The sequence below is a fragment of the Dreissena polymorpha genome, chromosome 7 (genome assembly GCF_020536995.1).
Source record: "Dreissena polymorpha isolate Duluth1 chromosome 7, UMN_Dpol_1.0, whole genome shotgun sequence".
NCBI lineage: Eukaryota > Metazoa > Mollusca > Bivalvia > Myida > Dreissenidae > Dreissena > Dreissena polymorpha.
This window is the reverse complement of record NC_068361.1, coordinates 38,976,525-38,998,345: the sequence shown is the minus strand read 5'-3', so window position 1 is coordinate 38,998,345 and position 21,821 is coordinate 38,976,525. Positions and strand designations below refer to the sequence as shown.

Below are 21,821 nucleotides of genomic sequence, written 5' to 3'. Positions count from 1 at the left end.
GAAGCAGTGAACCTTGACAGGTATAGACGTTTCTGATTCTGCATTCACGTCTGCACTATTTTAGACGTCCTCCGATCGCGAACCTAACATTTGGTCATTTTCTGAGTTTACATTATTCTGTCCGCTTTCTTTTCTAAAGAATTGTGTTAATTTCTGTTGCTTCGACTTTCCATTTTCGCTCGCAGCATCCATTTTTCCCAGAATCTGCAACTCACTTTCTAAATCGGTCTTTCAAGTCGCATAGCGACCGTAAAGGGAAGTAACTCTTATCTACTTTTTTAGCCAATCAAAATCGTTGTGTCTTGGGAAATTAGTTTATAGTGGCTATGTCAATGCCATAACTCCGCCCATCTGATTAAACGACAATTCCGTACTGGTCGATTCGATAACGTTGAATCATAACATCTATAGCATAGGTCATACACGGCACGCTTCAGTGATTCAGTCATCGCGTAAATAGCCAAGTAACCCAAATGTTAAAAAAGTCTGGTCGCAGTGTAAAGCTTGACCAATTAAGACATTAGCCATGTGGATTATCGACCTAGGCGGTCGTCATTATCCCCTGGGGCCTTTCCGGTAAGGATGTTATCTGTGTAATCTTAGCGATGTTTCTGGCGATTGATACGGCCTGAAAACAGGCATTTAGAGTGTGCATTTGTAAAGCACAGGGTCTATTTTTTCTCAATCGCCAATTTCATGAAAATCTTATTTTTAATCGCCAGCTAGGAATTGTAATCGCCAATGGCGATTTCGGCGATCGGTAACGCTAACGTAGTTATTTTGGTAGAAAATCGTAGAGCATTTTTTTTTATGGAATCTTTTTCTCTAACTAAAAAAACTAGATAGTTACGCTTTATCTGCAGTGCTTCATTCGTTGAGATAAGGTCAGTAAAAATATGTGAAATGTACAGTTATTTGATACAGTTTCACGTGGGGTCGGCGTGTATTCGGCTGCCTGAGTGCTCATTGGTTGATGGGCTTACCAAGAAGAATTTGATTGACAGCTGGAAAAAATCAATATTTGGCCACTCACTGAGAAAAACAGTAGCTCTTAGGCGGAGTTAACGGACTGAATGACCTGGCGTCGCTCTACAGGGTTTTTTTGGGCCCGATTTTATAGCCGAAATGCGGCTATGTTCCCAATCCCAAAAAGTGTACTTTTTCCCCAAAATGTGGCAAAAAATTCCCAATTGCCAAAAAAAAATAAAAAATTTTTTTTTTTTTTTTTTTTTTTTTAGAAAGAAGTCTTATGTGTATTTTATCTCAATTTTAATTTAATTACATCTAACAAGTATTATATGATTTTTTTTCTTTTAATTTGAATGATTATAAAGAGTTAAATCAAATTTAGTATTTCCCTAATCAGTGGACTTTTCGTGTGGAAAAAAAGGATAATGAATATATTTTCCCAATTTCATGAAAATGCCGATAAAATTCCCAAATCCAAAGCCATGGGCTATCTTCCCAAAAAGTGGAAAAAAAACCCTGCTCTACTATACTACGGTTATTCCTTGCTATTATTGTCGGTTTGCGAGATCAAAACTTCCTATCGCAATTTTAAAGATTCGGGAAAAACAACCGATTGTCTGGATTTTAAATAGATGAATTTGATCGGCAATCGGTTATTATGACAACCCTGGTTATAAAGCTCTCTTTTAACTGACTACCAGTAAATACAGTACAGCCAACATGGAACAAACATATTTCGCGATCCGCGGCGGCAAGGCGCAACAAGTCGATGCGGAATCGGCCGTTGAAGCCGCGTCAGTATGCGGCGGCAAGTTGCATTTCGTCTCGAAGCTTCGCATCTGTCCGCCGAGGCAAGCAGCGATCTGCGACATGACGCCGAGTCGATACACATCTTCAAATCAAAATCTTTTTAAAATGATTAGTTATTCAAAGAAATTTAAAAGAGCAATTATAATGATACTTAAAATCATAATTAATTTAATGTGCACAGATTCAAAATAGATAAACTAGTTAATAAAAAAGTATGCTGTTGTTTTGTTTTTAGTGATTGCATTCCCGTTTCTAAAGAAATTGCTGTCATCCGGATAGAAATAATTCTTATTTTAAAAGAATGCAAATAAAAAAAAATCGAATTTATAAAAATAAAATACGATAATCACGGGCATGTATTAATAAAATTCCAATAATCATTTGCCATTGTCATTTTTAGAATCGGCTAAAGTACTTTAAATTACTTTGTGTGCGTTTATTGCGCCATATGATTATTGTCTTTATATTAAACGATCAACAAACATATTTGTTTTGGGTTTAATTTTTACAACAACATGTATTAGCATATAAACAATGTCACGTAATTATGTTTTCTCACATACGAGTGGTCAGGACTCCAGCAGGTGGTGGATTTATAATTGCTTGTTGTTTTTGCTATTATATTTTAGCTGAGACAATTAGCAATTTGAAGCCACATCAATAACCAACACTTAATTGTTGTTTTGTTTATTATCAGCTTATTATAACTATTGTTTGACTATGCGTATGTAAAGTAGTTTCATTTTGTTTATTTTATACATTTGATATCGCTAATCATTACCCGATAATCCAGTATATTCCAGTTTATAAGCAAATTCCGGTAAATATTTACGATAAAAGTGCTCAAGACACACACACATTCGCAATTATTCTTAAGTATCAAATGCATTTTGACATTTGTTACTATTTAAAGATGTGATGAAATAATGTCCAATCGGGGCGTTTTTTTTCCACTGAACACGCATAAATCGCCTGACGTGATGTACATGTTTTTTTACAACACAAAATACACCCAAACTTTCCATGCGACGTTGTACATGTCTGCATAATTTTTGCGCGCTTTTTATGGAGACAAAGGATATTTAAGCACTGTTTATTTGATGCTAGAATGTGTTAATGTTGCATTAGCATTAAAATTCGAAAGCGTGTTTCGGATTACAAATTTAATAAAGCTTGTTTCAGAATCGAACGAAACATTACAAAACGTGAAAATAATAAATATGAAAGTAGTGTAAATCTAGGTTTCTTTGCTACACAAATGTACATGTAGGTGTGTATCTTTTCACTCAATCCGCCGTGTACGTATGCGTCGGATTTACTCCGCTAAAGTACCCGAGGTTAAAACAGACTCCGCGTTGTTGCGCGGAGCGATGCCTAGTGCCTCGGCTAAACGTCGCGTGAACACTCGACACGGCCGCCACGTACTAAATTTCTGGCTGTGGCGTAGCCGCGGATGATGTTTGTGCCGCGTTGGCTGTATTGTATATAAGTATTTTCACGCATTTGTAGTCCCTTTAAAAGTTTTATTTCATTTAAGACCTTTCTTACTAGATTCTTAAGTTTTATAGGCTTCATTTACAATCCTTAGATACTCAGATGAGCAGCAAACAGCATTTAACCTGAACAGTCTGCGAGTTACTTGCAGGCTGTTCTGGTTTGATGCTGTTTGCACAAAGGCATATTCACATTGCTTCTTACATAATGTATGTGGGAAAGGGTTAACTTGTTTGTTTTGTTCATACATCTGGGTCACTCATGTTTGCCAATATTGAGTACCTCCCATTGTGTTTCTCTGTGACATGTGTGGTGTTAATATCAGGGGTATTGTATTTCCTATGTGCTTACTATAACTCTTATAGTATCATACTATATATAAATCCCTTTATATATAAGTACACTGGTTGTTAAAGAAGTTCCATAACCAAATTCAGTTAAATAGTGCCAAATAAGTCTCAAGCCATTTAAACTACATTTTGGTGGATGGTTTCAGAGCTCCAGATAAGGTTTTGTGAAATTCTTAAATTACTACCAGATTTTCAAAAAGAATTCTTAACTCTGAAATTTTATTCTTAACGTAACTACAAAGTTTTGGAAAATAATTCTTTTTTTTTTTTAAATGACCTAAAAATAAATAATAATGGTTATTTTCATGCAAAAAAATCAAAATACCAAACTAGCAACTTTATTTATACGAGTTCAACAGTGTCTTTTCAGTATTATACAATTTTATTTTTCAAATACCTTCATATGCCCAAACTGTGCTTAGATTGCATGCCTTAGATGAATTTGTTTACATATTTCACAATTAAAACGGGTCTTCCCTTCAATCTTTTCAACGATTAGCCACGGGACTTGTCCCTTCCACTCGTTCAATGTTTGTTTTTTGTGTTTAAGTTTGGACCCGTCGTGTCGCGTTTTTGTTTAGCTTTTCCGTCTGTGTCGGCAACTGAACATACAACATCGTTTAAGATCTTTTCTATAATGTCTTTCTCAACATTTAACTTCGGCTCACTTTGCGCACAATATGTTAAAAGTGTGTTTTTGGACGCTTAGCAGTTTTTTAGGACGCTCTCTGGGTGCCGCCATTGTGTTTTGACAGATAGACTTTTACTACGCCGCTTTTATTGGAAAAAATGCGCTTTGTAAAACAAACCCGATAACCATTCTATATAAGCACCACAAAGATCTTTAATACGCGAAAAGATCTCAATAAAAATCGATACGAACCGATGTAAAAATAATATTCGTAACTTGATTTTGTAATTCTTAATGGTACGACAAGATTTTAAAATAAATACGTAACGGACTTGAAAATAATTCGTAATTACGAAAATACAACCCTTATCTGGAGCTCTGATGGTTTTATCAAAAACCTGTTTGGCCAGGAAAACCTTACATATGATCAACTCCAGTTTTGGTGAATTTGTGTTATTTTATGCTTATTATAGTTGATATTATGAGGTCATAATGTACTAAAATAACAAAATGGCGTGTCACAAACAAGGGTGGGTACCATCAAATCATTTTTTCATTTCATTTTTACACACCAAAAACTTGTAAAAAATGTGTAAAAGAGTTGATTAATACAATGAGGAAGTTTGATTTGTTTTCATACTTTAAATAGCAACTGGCTAATGAAACAAAATATTCAATGTATTACTTATTAAAGCATTCAGAATGTATCTAAATCCACTAAGATGTTGGGAATGTGTTAAAAAAACACTAGAGTTTTTAATTGAGATATCTCTTAGGTTTGTCTTCAATCACTTGGCAATGTAAGTACAGCAAATAATTGATAGGACAGCAGGTGTATGGGGATAAAGAATGGTAAGGTCAAAATGGCATGGGATCGATAGCAATGATTCAATGTTTCAGTACCACATTGTATTGTTTACTGCTGCTGATTTCTTGCCCATGATCAGTGATCAGTAATAAATCTTCCTATTATGTTATTATTGTGGCGTTTAATGCATTGGATTGAGTTGATTGGATATAAATTGAATTGCTATACAATTGATACATGTTTTGCTGTTACTTGATCTGGTCATTTCTTGGAGACTTCAACTTGCAAATGTGCATCATAGAAAAGATTTCTGCTAGAAATAATATGATAACTTTGTATTGCTTCTTCGAAAACCAGTTGTATACATTTGTTAAATACAATAGCAATTTGTCCTTAAGTGAATAAAACTACAAAATTAAATGAATATCATTTTTAATCATTCAGTCCCATGATATTTTTGCATTTATCCACTGAAATCATGAACAATTCATTAAATCAGGGCGTTCCTGGCTGATTTTATAACTTATTCTGTCATATTCCAAATGGCAAAAAGTTTTTTTTCCCCCATATCCAGTCCCTAAAAACGTTTATATTTTAACCATTCAATTGTTTGAAGTTGTTATAACCATTTAACTGATATCTTTATGTTTAGTATTTTCCATTATGTATAAGTTTAGAATATAAGTATAGAAATAATACTTCTTTCCAATTTGAAGTAAATTGCCATTAAAATTCTCAATTTCATACGTCATGACTTATTATTCCCAAAATGGTGAGAAAAAGCAGTGCGTTTGTATCCTTGGAGACAGCTTTATTTATGACTTCTTGAAAAAACTCAAAATTAATGTACAGAACTGGTCTTGTGAAGGCTCTGTCTAGTTTGATTTAAATCATTTTACACGTGCGATTGGTTTGTGATTAATTCCAGGGTGTTGGATTTTGCTAGCCCTCAGGTCCATTCCTGCCTGGCCACAAGTTAGAGATCTGGTGCTGTTTCAATTATGTAAGATCTGGCGCTATTTCAGTTACGCTAGAACTTGCGCTATTTCAGTTACGTTAGAACTTGCACTATTTCAGTTACGTTAGATCTTGTGCTATTTCAGTTACATTAGATCTTGCGCTATTTCAGTTATGATAGATCTTGCGCTATTTCAGTCATGTAAGATCTGGCAACTGTTCAGTTACGTTAGATTAGCGCTATTTCAGTAATAAGATAGATCTTATGTCCGATCTGGGGCTATTTTAATTACGTTAGATCTGGCGCTATTTCAGTTACCTGGCCTTAGATCTGGCGCTATTTCAGTTACTTAAGATCTGGAACCGTTTCATTTATGCACGATCTGGGGTTATTTCTGTTACATTAGATTTGGCGCTATTTAAGTTACGTTAGATCTGGCGCTGTTTCAGTTACGTATGATCTGGGGCTATTTCAGTTACGTATGATCTGGGGCTATTTCAGTTACATATGATCTGGGGCTATTTCAGTTGCGTATGATCTGGGGCTATTTTAGTTACGTTCGATCTGGTGCGTTTCAGTTACATAAGAAATGGCGCTATTTCAGTTACGTAAGATCGAACATCGCCTGGATGAGGTGGAGCGATATCACGTGCCCTCGATGCTGAACCAGACAGGGGAGACCAGCATTACTGACTATGGCCCATCAGACATGAACACAACCTTCAATGTTAGCGAGCAATACCCTTCAGCAGTAAGTCATGATTGTTAAGTGTTTTTCTAATTTTTGGACAGGGCTTTTTTTGTTTCTATATTTCTATAAATATTTATTTTATTTTCAACTATAAGTATTTTTTTATTTTCAATATTTGCCACCAATGCCCTTTTTGAGTAAGTCATGCTTGGTAAGCGGTTTTCTTATTCTTGGCCTTTTTATTTATTTGCTTAGTACTAATGTCTTCCAAAATGTCTACCACTTGACTTTCCTTTTTTATGATATTTTTCGTTTCAAGAAAGTCTCTTCTTAACATAAATCAAGTTTTTGGTGACTTAATGCACATGTTTAAACCCCTTTTCCTCACAGCACGGCCCATATTTTGAAAATATTTTCCAATACTTAGTCTCAAAGTTGAGATTAACCCTGGCGTCTCATCAGGATCCAAACTGTTTCCTATTCTGATAATATTCTTTGAAAAAAATCGAAGAAAATGCTAATTTTAGAAATTCAGCAGACGACATTTTAGCATACGACAAATTTCCCAGCATGCAAAGGGTTAAGAAACTCTTTTGAATGTGTGGTATTTTGCACATACAACACTTATTTTAAAATATATATATGAAATTGATACCCTTGTTCAGGTTATTATTGATTGCTGCCTGTTTGTAGAAGTGTTGGTTATTTTATGAAATATATATAATATTTATTGAAGTGAACTTAATTCATTAATTGAAAAGGTCAAATAACTCAACAGAAATGCCACTCTTGTTTGATTATGACATTTCTTTAGTATCATTTTATAATTCACTGATATACTTTGTTAAAGTGGAACTGTGTCCTGCTTTGTATCAGATATGCTAAGGGACAATGAAAAATTGTTTGATTATTTAAGTGATCCATAAAATAAAGATGTCAATGTTGAAATGACTTAAGAATTCATGAACTGAACTAAATTGTGTTAATTGCATGTTTTGGATATACCTTCTAACAGCCCTAGCTCAACAATATCTTTTATTATGTTAACTGATTTCGGACAAAAGCCAAATTGCGGTCTTTCATTCTTTATCTATATCAGATCCATGGAAGCATAATGCATTATCTACAGACTGATTACTTACTACATACAACAATGTAGAAATGAGAACTGTTGTTCAAACTGCGTTTGTTTTAAAACTTTAGACTATAATTATAGTAGAGTATTTTCCAATACTATGTTTTTGCTATGCAGTTTCGGAGAGGTGCTAGCCAAACTTTATGGGGACATTTGTACTTCAGGGAATGTTCGTTGAAAACACAACATTTATTTCGCAGTGTTTGTTTGTGTGATTTGTTACAAGTGTAACAAATAATACATGTGGATTTTATATCTATTATGTGAAGCTTAAAAGTTGTTGTTTTGACATAGATAAATAGCGTTTTCTTTTAATAGTGGGGAAAAAAGTGAAAACATTTCATGTAAGTATGATCAATAACAATGTTATAAATGCATTTCATAAGTTCCTGTATTTACAACTTGGCATTCTTAAGCCTTTAATGTTGTCACTGTAGTGACAGTGTTAATTACAGAAGAAAAATATTTGTTTGAGGTGTTATCCAAATTTACTATAATGGAGAGCTCTCGAGTTCTTTATGACACTGCTTTTGACCACAGCCAGTGGGCGTTTGTCTTTTCTTTGGTTTCTTTATATATGTGCTATCCAAATTTATTATAATGGAGAGCTCATAAAGACTTCATAAAACTTTTGTGGAGCACAACCATGCAATGGGTGTATATTGTCTTTTATATGGATTATTTGCTCAAACTTTTGAATACCAAATAATGCAGAATGATAATTTTAATGTCGCCCTAATTGTCAGGCATGGGTATGTGCCCGGCCCTAATTGTCAGGCATGGGTATGTGCCCGGCCCTAATTGTCAGGCATGGGTATATGGGTGCCGGCCCCTAATTGTCAGGCATGGGTATGTGCCCGGCCCTAATTGTCAGGCATGGGTATGTGCCCGGCCCTAATTGTCAGGCATGGGTATATGGGTGCCCGGCCCTAATTGTCAGGCATGGGTATGTGCCCGGAATAGAATTTATAATGGAGCCATACCCTGGGATCACCAGGCCTAATGCATGTGTGTAAAATATTGTCACAGATTAATTAGCCTGTGCAGTCTGCACAGGCTTATCTCGAAGAACACTTTCCGCTTTTAATGTTATTTTCATGTCCCCCATCTATACGGGTGGACATATTGTTTTTGCCCTGTCTGTTTGTTTGTTTGGTTTGTTTGTTGGTCTGTTTGTGTCAAACATTGGCCATATCATTTGCAATATTGAAGATAGCAGCTTGATACATTTGGCATGCATGTGTATCTCATGTAGCTGCACATTTTGAGTTGAGAAAGGTCAAGGTCATCCTTCAAGGTCAAAGGTCAAATATATGGGGGGGCATAGTGTTTCACAAACACATCTTTTTTGTAGCTAATCTGGGATGATAATTTATGTCCATGCATACATCACAATTTTCTTAGCCCTTATAGCGCTGGAACCGAATGTTAAAAGCTTTTGCAAACAGTTTGGATCAAGATCAGAAGCCACAAAACGTGGCGTCTGATCTTGATCCAAACTGTCTGCTATTCTGATAGTGGTTGTTTAAAAAAAGTGAAGAAAATGATGATTTTAGAAATTCAGCAGACAACATTTTAGCATACGACAAATTTCCCAGCATGCAAAGGGTTAGAGTGCAGCTGGATACATATATGACATGTTCTGCAGTCTTTATAAGGCCTAGACTGACTTAAATGTTATATAAAAGATATTTTCAGATCTTTGCAATATGCAATTTAATCCTTAGCATGCTGGGAAATTTAGTGTCTGCAAAAATATCGTCTGCTGAATTTCTAGAATTAGCATTTTCTTCGATTTTTTTCAAAGAATACTATCAGAATAGCAAACAGTTTGAATCCTGATGAGACGCCATGTTCTGTGGCGTCTTATCTGGATTTAAACTGTTTGCAAAGGCCTTCAAAATTCGGTTCCATCGCTATTAGGGTTAAGATAATTAAACTATCAAAACTGCTTTTATTGGCATTATATAATCAACAGAATTAATTATAAAATTAAGATCTGGATTTTCACGAAGAATAGAATTACTTTATCGAAAAATACAATTAAAGCAGACTGGGATGACACTTAACGCACATGTATTGACCCTTTCCCCGATAAGCTGCAAAGTGAACCAGCATAAAACCAGAACAGTCTGCAAGTAACTTGCAGTCTGTTCAGGTGTTATGCTGTTTGCTGCTAATCAGTATATAAGGGTTGGAAATGAAGTCTTAAGAACTTGAATCTAGTAAGGAAGGTTTTTAATTAGATGTATCTAATTCCCAAGGGACTACACATGTGTCAAAATGCGTATCTAAGTGGTTAACCCTTTGCATGCTGGGAAATTTGTCATCTGCTAAAATGTCGTCTGCTGAATTTCTAAAATTAGCCATTTCTTCGATTTTTTTCAAAGAATACTGTCAGAATAGCAAACAGTTTGGATCCTGATGAGACGCCACGTTCTGTGGCCTCTCATCTGGATCCAAACTGTTTGCAAAGGCCTTCAAAATTCGGTTCCAGCACTGAAAGGGTTAATGGTTAACACACATGCATTAAGCCTCGTTTTTCTAGAGTGGGTCTCAAATGTAATTTTGCCAGTCACAACCCTACTGGTAATTTTGCAAAGACTGATTTTATGTTTGTATGAAACATGTACATCACAAGCAATTAGCTATGGTCAAACAGGGTTTTACTACAACAGGTTACATAGTTCTAAGATTCTTGTCTACTTTTAACAAGAAGCTAAATTTTTTAATCATGCTTCTTGAGAAAACATCACACTTGAAACTATTTGCCGAATTCTCCAATGGGAGAGATGTGAAGACACATAAGGCATTCCTGTGCAAATATCACAATGTCAGATATTTTATTGATCTGCAAGTGGTGTCATTGATAAGGCACTGATCTGTTAAAGGTGAGATATCAGTACATTTTTGTGACCCCCACTTTCACTGTTTACCCTTTCCTTCATAAGAAGCAGAGTGAAAATGGCTTATGCAAACAACATAAAACCAGAACAGCCTGCAAGTTACTTGCAGTCTGTTCAGGTTTTATGCTGTTTGCTGCTGATCAGTATCATACTAAGGGTTGGAAATGAAGCCTTTAATTTGAATGAGTAAGGAAGGTATTTATTTATCAGTGCTCCAGCTAGGATTTGAAAAGGGAATGCAGGTTGAGCTTTTTTGTCAAAAAGGCACTTTTGACACGCAGTACTTTGTCAGAAGGGCACTTTCGAGCATGCGGATGTTTCTGGAATGCTTCCTGTTGCATGTTAATTTACATGTTATTAATAATTGTTAGAATATATTATTCCCATTATTATTAAACCATTCAAATATATTTTCTACGATGAGGAATAAATTAATTTCAATGTAATACAATATTTTTTTTTATTATCATATGTGAAAAAAATATGTATATTTCTTTTAAGGGCAGGGGAGGGGGCCTAGGGAGGGCAGGGCGGAGGTTCCGAAGGGCAGGGCGCCTTTCAATTTAGGCTTAGCTGGAGCACTGATTTAAATTTAACTTTGTGAGGGACTACAAATGCATCAAAATACATATCTAAGTGGTAAAGGGATATGGGTACATTTTATGTGACACCCACTTTCACTATTAATGGCATAATATCAGAACATGGATGAAAAATTTGCGACATTGAACATGCCACAATAGCTAGATTGGTCATATAAGAATCATGTGATTTCCCATAAATAAAATAAAGCTTTATATTACATTAAAATATAATCAGCAACACAAACAAATATGACTTTCTTTATCAAAATCTGTTTATCAATATTAACGATTTAAACATTCAAATTTGAAGGAGGAGTTCTTTTGAAAAGTGAAGGTCTAAATGTCCTGGCCTGTTTTGGAACTTTTGCTCATAATATTTGTATGCTTTGAAGTTTTGCCTAATGGTGTTTATATGTCAATTTATTAAGTGAAATGATAATGCGTTTTGACAGAAAACTTGAAGCGTTTCCTTAAGCATGTTCATCCTTGCACCAAGAAATGCCTATAATTGCACTAAATGCCTATAATTGCACTAAATGCCTATAATTGCACTTTCGGCTTTCTTTTGGAAATATTTGGTATTAAGTATTAGTCCCATTTAACTTCCTTGAATAAATACATGCCTTGTTAAGTGGGACAAAATTACTGAGTATCAAACTATTGGTTCAGTTCTGTGTTTTCAGAGTCAAGTTTTATTAATGTTTTGATTTATCCTGATTGGAAAAAGTGACATTATTTATTTATGATCGTATTAAAAATCTATAATATAGTGGTTTCCAATTGAATAGCTGGAAGGATTGATAATGTTTGCAATAAATGAAACAGATCTTTTTTAGAAAGACTTGTTTGCAGATTTTTTAAATTATAGCAACACATAAGGAGACATATTTTTGTTCCCTAACGGTTTAACCGGAGGGGACTTATGGTTTGCGCTCTGGGTTTTCGTCAGTCCGTGAGTCTGTCACACTTTTCTGGATCCTGCTATAACTTTAAAAATTCTTAATATTTTTTCATGAAACTTGAAACATGGATAGATAACAATATGGACATTATGCACGTCATTTCAATTTGTTCCTACGTCAAAAATTCTGGTTGCTATGGCAACAAAAAGACTAGAAATACTGTTGAAAATGGTGGTTTTCTGGATCCTGCGATAACTTTTAAAGTTCTTCATATTTTTTCATGAAACTTGAAACATGGATATATGGCAATATGGACATTATGCACGTCATTTTGTTCCTACGTCAAAAATTCTGGTTGCTATGGCAACAAATATATATATATATAAATTCTGACAATTGTGGAATATCTGACAATGGTGGAGCCGGAAGGGGACATATATTGCTTTCTTTGCCTTCCTATCAAATCCTGGACCTTGTGAAGCAATGCTTAACCCTTTACCCTTAGATACATTTGTTTATGCATTTGTAGTCCCTTAGAAAGTTAAATATGATTAAACATAAGACCTTTCTTACTAGATTCAAGTTTTAAAGGCTTCAACTATAAGAATGATACTGATGAGCAGCAAACAGCATACAACCTAAACAGACTGCAAGTTACTCGCAGGCTGTTCTGGTTTTAAACTGGTTGCAAAAGCCATTTTCACTTAGCTTCTTATGGGTGAAAGGGTTAAAATATTGCATGTAATATCTAGGTCTATTATAGTACCAGTATCCGACAGGGTAGTAAAAATGTCTTAAATATCCACTCTGCTCTGCAGGGCTACCATTGTAACTAGTTGACAAAATCAGGTCGCCCTTACTTGTTACTTAGTTACTTTGTAGTGGCCCCCAGTTTCACAGTTGCCATTATACCAAATTACATGCTTTTTGTCCAAAACAATTGTGAATATCAACACAAATTGATATTCTTAGGGGAACTAAAAGCTGTCAATAAAAATATTACCATATATTCCCTCTACTTGCACATAAATGAACAAAGTGGAATAACCTTGCTTCCAGACAAGAAACTGTTCAACCCTTTCCCACTCAGAGCCAAAGTGGAAATAATAAATGTGCAAACAGCAGGTTTTATGCTGGTTACTGCTCCTAAGTAATCTAAGGTTTGGAAATGAAGCCTTAAAAACTTGAATCTAGTAAGAAAGGTCTTTTATTAAACGTAACTTTCTAAGGGCCTACAAATGCGTGAAAATACGTATCTAAGTGATAAAGGGTAAAAAAAAAGGTGCTGATTGATCTAAAAATGGGGCAGAAGGAATGGGCAGGTATTTCAGATCCCTTTTTAGCCCTGAGCAAACTTTGAGTTGCCAGTGGAAGTTGTCTAGTGGAATTTTACATTGGTGAGTATGAATAATGTCAATTTGACAATATGACAAGATAATTATATTTTTTGTTAGAAACTCATCAAGTGAAGAACATGCATAATTAGAGACCAAAAGTAAAAAATGGAAGAGAAAGTGCAGATGAAAAAGAATCTTTTCAGCTATTTAATATTGAAGGTGGTCATACTGTGACACTGTCTGTGGATCTAATAATTGCCCATCCAATGATTATTTTTGACAGCACTGACAAATGTAAAAAAACGACAAATAACTTCCTTTTAAAGAATATTTGTTAGCTAGTTGTTGATATCAATTGCAGACTGGCATGTCAGAATTAATGCATTTCCCATGTAAAAGTGACTGGTTCGTTACTAGGCTCCTATAATTCTTATGTTATGAAGGTTCCAGATGGTTATTGTCCCCTACCGGTTTCACCGGAGGGGACTAATGGTTTTTGCTCTGTGTGTCTGTCTGTCCGTCTGTCCGTCAGTCCGTCGGTCTGTCTGTGAGTCAGTCTGTCGGTCCGTCAGTCTGTCACACTTTTCTGGATCCTGCGATAAATTTGAAAGTTCTTCATATTTTTTCATGAAACTTGAAACATGGACAAATGGCAATATGGAGATTATGCACATGATTTCATTTTGTTCCTACGTAAAGAATTCTGGTTGCTATGGCAACAAATAGACTAGAAATACTGCTGAAAATGTGGATCCTGCTCACTTTTCTGGATCCTGCGATAACTTTGAAAGTTCTTAATATTTTTTCATGAAACTTGCAACATGAATAGATTGCAATATGGACATTATGCACGTCATTTCATTTTGTTCCTACGTCAAAAATTGTGGTTGCTATGGCAACCAAAAAAATTAATTCTGAAAATGGTGGAATTTCTGACAATGGTGGAGCCGGTAGGGGACCATATTGCTTGACAATAGCCTTGTTTTTAATGGATTGGCACATGTATAATGATGCATAACTTTGTATTGTTATTACTAGAATTTTTGCCATATTGATTGGTCAGATACTATTTTTAAATTTGGGTGAATTTAGTCAACTGTTTTGCATGGTTCATGTTGATTATTATTAAATACATTTTAGGAGACTTTTTATGTATTGTTTTTATTAACCAGGTTTTCCGAAGGAAAAAACTGGTTATTAGATTGGCGAATGCGGGCGGGCTGGCTGGCTGGCTGGCGGGCTGGCTGGCTGGCGGGCTGGCGGAATAAGCTTGTCCGGGCCATAACTATGTCGTTCATTGTCAGATTTTAAAATCATTTGGCACATTTGTTCACCATCATTGGACGGTGTGTCGCGCGAAATAATTACGTCGATATCTCCAAGGTCAAGGTCACACTTTGAGTTCAAAGGTCAAAAATGGCCATAAATGAGCTTGTCCGAGCCATAACTATGTCGTTCATCGTCAGATTTTAAAATCATTTGGCACATTTGTTCACCATCATTGGACGGTGTGTCGCGCGAAATAATTACGTCGATATCTCCAAGGTCAAGGTCACACTTTGAGTTCAAAGGTCAAAAATGGCCATAAATGAGCTTGTCCTGGCCATAACTATGTCATTCATTGTGAGATTTTAAAATCATTTGGCACATTTGTTCACCATCATGGGACGGTGTGTCCCACGAAAGAATCACGTCAATATCTCCAATGTCAAGGTCGCCACGACTAAAAATAGATTTAAAAAAAAAAAAAACTTACAAAGGGGGTTAATTTTTTTTGGTCATTTCAAAAGTTCAGTTTGAGTTTTCTCCCTTTATCAGATTTTTTTTTCACAATGAAAACCTGGTTTTGTGACAATTTTGTCCCTTGTTAAATATTCACTTATAGCAGATCATTTTTGAAAAATAGATGAGTTCATTTATTGTGTTGTGTTTTAATATACAGCCAATTGTTTAGCATCCATCTAGGAAGTATACAGTTCTAATGAACAATGAAGAATACTGGAGATGAAAATAGACAGTGATTTTTAATTGCTCCCCGAAAATATATTTGGGGAGCATATAGTTGCCTGTTTGTCCTTCCTTTCTTCATTACTTCCTTCCGTCACACTTTTGTTACAGTTTCTCATAGCGCCTTCAATATTTTACCGATCTCTTACATATTTGGTGAGTAGGTACCTTGCATGGACCTCTACCTTTTTGATGAGGTTTGAGGTCATTGGGGTCAAGGTCACCGAGGCTAATAGATTATTTAGATAAATTAATTAACTGTTAATTTTTTTTGGGAAATCTTCAATTGGGATTTTTTGGCCATCATTTGGTCATCACAGTGATTCTCCCCAATCCCATCCAAGCAACTCCTATTTTACTGACTGCAGGTGGCTTTGGCTGTGTCCAAACATATGTCATGTTGGCATTAGTGAAGTTGACATGTTTTTGTTGACCCTTTACCAATCAGAAGCAAAGTGAAAATGGCTATGTGCAAACAACATAAAACCAGAACAGTCTGCGAGTAACTTGCAGTATGTTCAGGTTTTATGCTGTTTGTTGCTCATCAGTATCTAAGGTTTGGAAATGAAGCCTTTTAAACTTGAATCTGGTAAGAAAGGTCTCTAATGAAAATTACCTTTCTTTGGGACTACAAATGCGTGAAAATACTAATCTAAGTGGTAAAGGGTTAAATACATATATAAGTGGTAAAGGGTTAAATACATATTTAAGCGGTAAAGGGTTAAATACATATCTAAGTGGTAAAGGGTTAAATACATATCTATATAAGTGGTAAAGGGTTAAATACATATTTAAGCGGTAAAGGGTTAAATACATTTATAAGTGATAAAGGGTTAAATACATATTTAAGCGGTAAAGGGTTAAATACATATCTAAGTGGTAAAGAGTTAAATACATATCTAAGTGGTAAAGGGTTAAATACATATCTAAGTGGTAAAGGGTTAAATACATATTTAAGCGGTAAAGGGTTAAATACATATCTAAGTGGTAAAGGGTTTAATACATATTTAAGCGGTAAAGGGTTAAATACATATTTTAGCGGTAAAGGGTTAAATACATATTTAAGCGGTAAAGGGTTAAAAACATATCTAAGTGGTAAAGGGTTAAATACATATTTAAGCAGAAAAGGGTTAAATACATATTTTAGCGGTAAAGGGTTAAATACATATTTAAGGGGTAAAGGGTTAAAAACATATCTAAGTGGTAAAGGGTTAAATACATATTTAAGCAGAAAAGGGTTAAATACTTATTTAAATTTAAGTGGTAAAGGGTAGGATATGTATCAAAGTGGTTAAATAGGCATCTAAGTGATGAAGAGTTTAATACGTTTCTAAGTGGTAAAGGGTTAAAGCTGTGTCCACTGTTTGTTTCTAGGTGCTTGTTGACAACTATGGAAGATCTGCCTATCTGAAGTCCAAGACACAGAATTCAAGAAAAGTTAGCCGCCTTGGTAAGTATGGATTTCATTGAACAACCCATGTGTTAATGTACAGTACAAGTTGGCCCCCTGGGTTAATAAAGATTTCATTGAACAACCCATGTGTGAATGAACACCATTATTGTGTTGTAAATTATTGTTTTATCAAATGCTTCATGTATACCATGTTAACCCTTTGCATGCTGGGAAATTTGTGGTCTGCTAAAATGTTGTCTGCTGAATTTCTAAAATTAGCATTTTCTTTGATTTTTTTTTCAAAGAAGACACTATCAGAATGGCAATCAGTTTGGATCCTGATGAGATGCCACGTTCTGTGGTGTCTCATCTGGATCCAAACTGTTTGCAAAGGCCTTCATAATTCGGTTCCAGTGCTGAAAGGGTTAATATTGAAATACAACCATAATACCTCCAATTATTTTATATTTGCATCAAAAGCATGTGATAACATGATAGCATTTTCATTGACTACCTTTTCTTTTACTGATTAGGCTAGAATAAAGCCTATCCATGGAATGCAATCAATTTGTTTTCTAAAAATTAATTATACAAATGTCCAGAAATCTGCAGCTGCTCTGTTACTGTTTTATTCCGCTTTTGACCAGTACCACCTTCTTATCAAAGCGCAGAAAGCATTGTAAGTGTTCGCTGTTGTAAAATGTCGTTCTTGATTAGCTTGTGCGCATTACACAGGCTAATCAGTTTGCACAGGCTTATGTTATGTGAAATGCATTAAGCCATGTTTTCCCTGAAAGCAGCCAATATGTCCAGATTTTAATGATAAACACCAGACTGGCCAATCTTGTTTTACAAGCTGTTAAATGCTATGAGTCATATAAACCCATTGCAGTGTACCAATACACAGCGGTTCATCACATTTACATTTATGTTGAGGCACAAACAACAACTCTGCTAGGAGAATGACATTTGTTGTCTGCTGCAACAGGCAGTGGGGTTGTCTTCCATACTGTACCTAAGGCTTCTAACCACATATTGATTTGCAAAATATGGTCTGTAACATTAAAAACCCTTATTTCCAAAAAAGAGCAGCATGTTTGATGTACTTATTATAAAGTTTTGTCCAAGTATAGAAATTCTTTTGTCTGAAGTTATTTTGCTAATGACATTTTAATGATTTAATGTTTCAACCTATAAGTCATTACTGATGTATTTTATTGTGGCTGTGAGAATAATAACAGGACTGAAACAAAAAACAGGTAGTATTAAATTTGACGAATTTAAAATACGCAATGATAATATATTAGCTATGGATTGTTTACTGAGGATTGTTTACTGAGGCATTAACAATGTATTCCAAAGTGCACGGTTTTATGTTCAGAAATTGATTGTTCACCTGTATGATTTGGTTCGGAAGAGTTGGCTATAGCCTTCATGTGTTTACTTGCCATGTACCTCCAATCCATTTATGACTGTCAAATATGGTTGACCTTTGAATGGAGTGGATCAGTGTTCAATAATCGTTGTGTCCCAAATACCCTGGCTGGTGATATATAGCATAAGCATATGCATACAAACCTCACACACAAATATAGGATATATTTGCTTAACTTCTGGATGTAATAAGATTAAAGACTCATAAATGTGTTTTGAAAAGCAAGAAGCGACAGTGTTGGTGTTATTGATAAACAATGAGTTTGCACGTTGTGGTCTTATTTCTGGATTTTACCTTTCAAAAAGTATAGTTAAGTGCATGGATTTTGAGTGATATTTAGTGTGGTGAGGTTCTGATTTAAGTAAAGGAATTAGATCTAATCCAGATCCTTAAGGTGCAGAAGGTAACTTACTTGTTCCAGACACTTGTAAAGTCTATTTTAAATATTCACATTCATCAAATAATAACAGAAAGTTTTGTTTGGACACTATCTATGCTGAAATATAATGGGGATATAGTATATATATTGCACATTTACTTATCTGAAATTTATGCATGATTTATTTCAATCAACTTGCTTATTATACTCATTTCATCTGCACAATTTTTAATCTTTTAAAGAAACATTCACAAACAATATTTAATACTCTGTTAGTTCATAATCTATCTATCTATCTATCTATCTATATATACTGCCAAGCGCCCTTTAGAGCATTATAGGCAGAGGGACATTATCGAGTCCGTTTCCTGGGAAGAACCAGTACTAGGTGTCTATGGAGGAGATAATGAGAATGCTCCCCGAGTGGGAAGCGAACCCACAAACTCCCGATCGCTAGGCGGACACCTCATCCACTACACCACCGCGATCTAATGGTGCACATATATTGTCCACAAATTCACGTAATTTTCACCCAATTGCCAATTGCAATGGTTTGCATTTCTTGATTAATAATACAGAAATAAATATTCAACTATTATCTATTAAATTCACAGAGATTTCGTCCAATTTGAAAGGTTTGCATTAAATTATACTTCACAGATACAGGATTGTATTGACATTGTAAATTTATTGCACCCAATTTTGAAGTGTGAATTGAACTCATATGCAATAATATTCAAATGCAAGGCGAAGTTTTATGATGGATATTTTTTCTTTATTTATCAAGGGTTTAAATGCTATTGAAGTATTTGGTTCAATCATTTTTTACTGTTTGAAAATGGCAGCATTTCTATTTTATAGCATTTGAGGCTTTAATTGTCATTCAGGTTTAAATTCAACATTGATAGACCTAATAATGGGTTTTAGCTGTCAAGTTTGTATTTTTGAGAGTATTTTTAGTAACGCTATTTAAATTCAATAATTATTGTGGGTTAAGAATAAATGTAAACAGTCTTCTTTGAATGACAAATGTTGAATTTAATAAGCAAACTTTCTGACTTTAAGTACCTTCAAATTGATTTTGACTGCGAGAGGTATTGCCCTCTGGTGGACAAATTAATAGGGTTCAGATATTTGCTAAAAGCTATATATCACTTACAATTATTAATATTAACATTTGATTGTGTTTTTCACTATTTTTGGAATGGGGCCAGGTCCCTTTGGATTGGGCAAAATTGCAGTATTTTGACTTTAAAAATTGGGAAATTAGTGTTGTTGTTTTGCTAACAAATGGTTAAACATTGAGAATAAAAGTGTTTTCAATATTATATTTACTAAGATTAAACTAATAGAGCTGGATTAAAGATAAACAAAATATTGAGATGTAAAAAAAAAAATATATTATTTTTTAAACCTTCAATTGGGAATTTGTATGCCTATTATGGAAAACTATATACTTTTATCTATTGGGTACGTGGCACCGACTTTGAATAGAAAAAAGCACTGCATTTAGATTAACATTAGGAGGTTAAGGCTGTTAAAAATTATACTTTTGCTGTACACAAATACTTAGTTCAAGCTGTCATTAAGTTGTTTTTCAATATACGTTTTTCCCTAATTAATAATTATTTTCCTTAAATGCCAATACAATTGCTTTTGTTGCCAACAATTTGAACGACATATAGAGGGAAAAAAGACCCTGTCCAATTTTTCACCATATCACTCGCTTACTACATTAAATTTAATAGGCTTAATTAAATAGTTTTCTGAATTCTCCATATTTTCACAATTTTATGACATCTGATCATTAATTCTTTTTTTCTTTCTGTTGCATGAACCAACGTTACAAACCTTGTTATGTTAGTAGGCAATTTGTTTTTTGTGACATATACATTATTATTGATGTTTATTAATCACCGTATTTTAAATTCATTTTGATTACACTTTCCTGTACGCATTGAAAAAAGCTGTATCTCACGTTTCGTAATCATTTAAATGTCATATGATACCCGAGTAATTGTATTTAAGTGTAGCGAAACAAATAATTCCCATACGTTTTTTCTCCTCTAATGTGCCACCTATGCCTTTCAAGGGCAAATTCACATTTTGTAAGCATTATTTATTACCTATATTGGATCAGTCAGTGTAAGAATGTTTGTACTTTTCTCAATGCCAGAACAATTTATTAACAATAAATTTTGTAATAATGGTGCTCATTGATAATATGTCACTACACTGTTGTGTAGGAATTATAATTTACACACACTATTTTGTTAACACCACTTTATTTCTGAACAGTTTAACAATAACTAACCTGCAATTTATTATTTCGAAGGCATTTTGTATTATGGTACACGTCCACAAAGACTTTGCTGTGTCAGTAAAAATATAACTTATGAATGAACAATAAAAATATTAAATTAAAATAATAGAGAACCAATTGACTGCACTTGTTATTTATCATGTTAAGCCACTTTATTTTTGGTTTACTGTGACATTTGATTTCCATGCTATATGCATATAACTAGACTGAACAAAACTTTTTTGATAAGTTGAATTGAAAATGAAGTAAACAACATTAAATCAAATGCACCAGAAACTGAATGTTTTCCCTTGTCAGCAAAGTAATATGATTCTGTTTGAAAAAATATGTGTGTTTGAAAACTGAGGTTTAATTTCCCATTTACTAAGCCAATTACAGAGTTTTCCCTAAGAACCGGCCGCCGGCCAAATTGACCGGTTCAATCGATTTTCTGGCCGGTTCAAATGCTGGTAACAAAAAAAAATAATGAGAGGTTTTGCAACTTTGATCGATGTAATTGTTAAAGTTAAGAAAAGACGAAATTAAACAAGCGAAAACATCGATTTAACATCGTTTTGTTTATGTTCTTTATACTTCCGTGTGTACGTTTTACCGAACAAGTATAATTTATAACGGCGCTTCTCATTGGCTGATTATTTTGAGTACGCAAATAACTACAAAACGGCGCTTCTCATTGGCTGATTATTTTGAGTACGCAAATAACTACAAA

At 34.4% G+C, this 21,821-nt stretch overlaps 1 protein-coding gene across 2 annotated transcripts in view; it reads left to right on the top strand.

Moving 5' to 3' along the window:
* Positions 1-21,821, top strand: part of LOC127840148 (centrosome-associated protein 350-like) — a 130,529-nt gene that overhangs the window by 17,582 nt on the left and 91,126 nt on the right. For both annotated transcript variants that reach the window (XM_052368627.1, XM_052368626.1), the window contains exons 4-5: positions 6,625-6,771; positions 16,957-17,032. In XM_052368627.1, the coding sequence (XP_052224587.1) occupies positions 6,625-6,771; positions 16,957-17,032 (223 nt within the window). The remainder of the gene's footprint in view (positions 1-6,624; positions 6,772-16,956; positions 17,033-21,821) is intronic.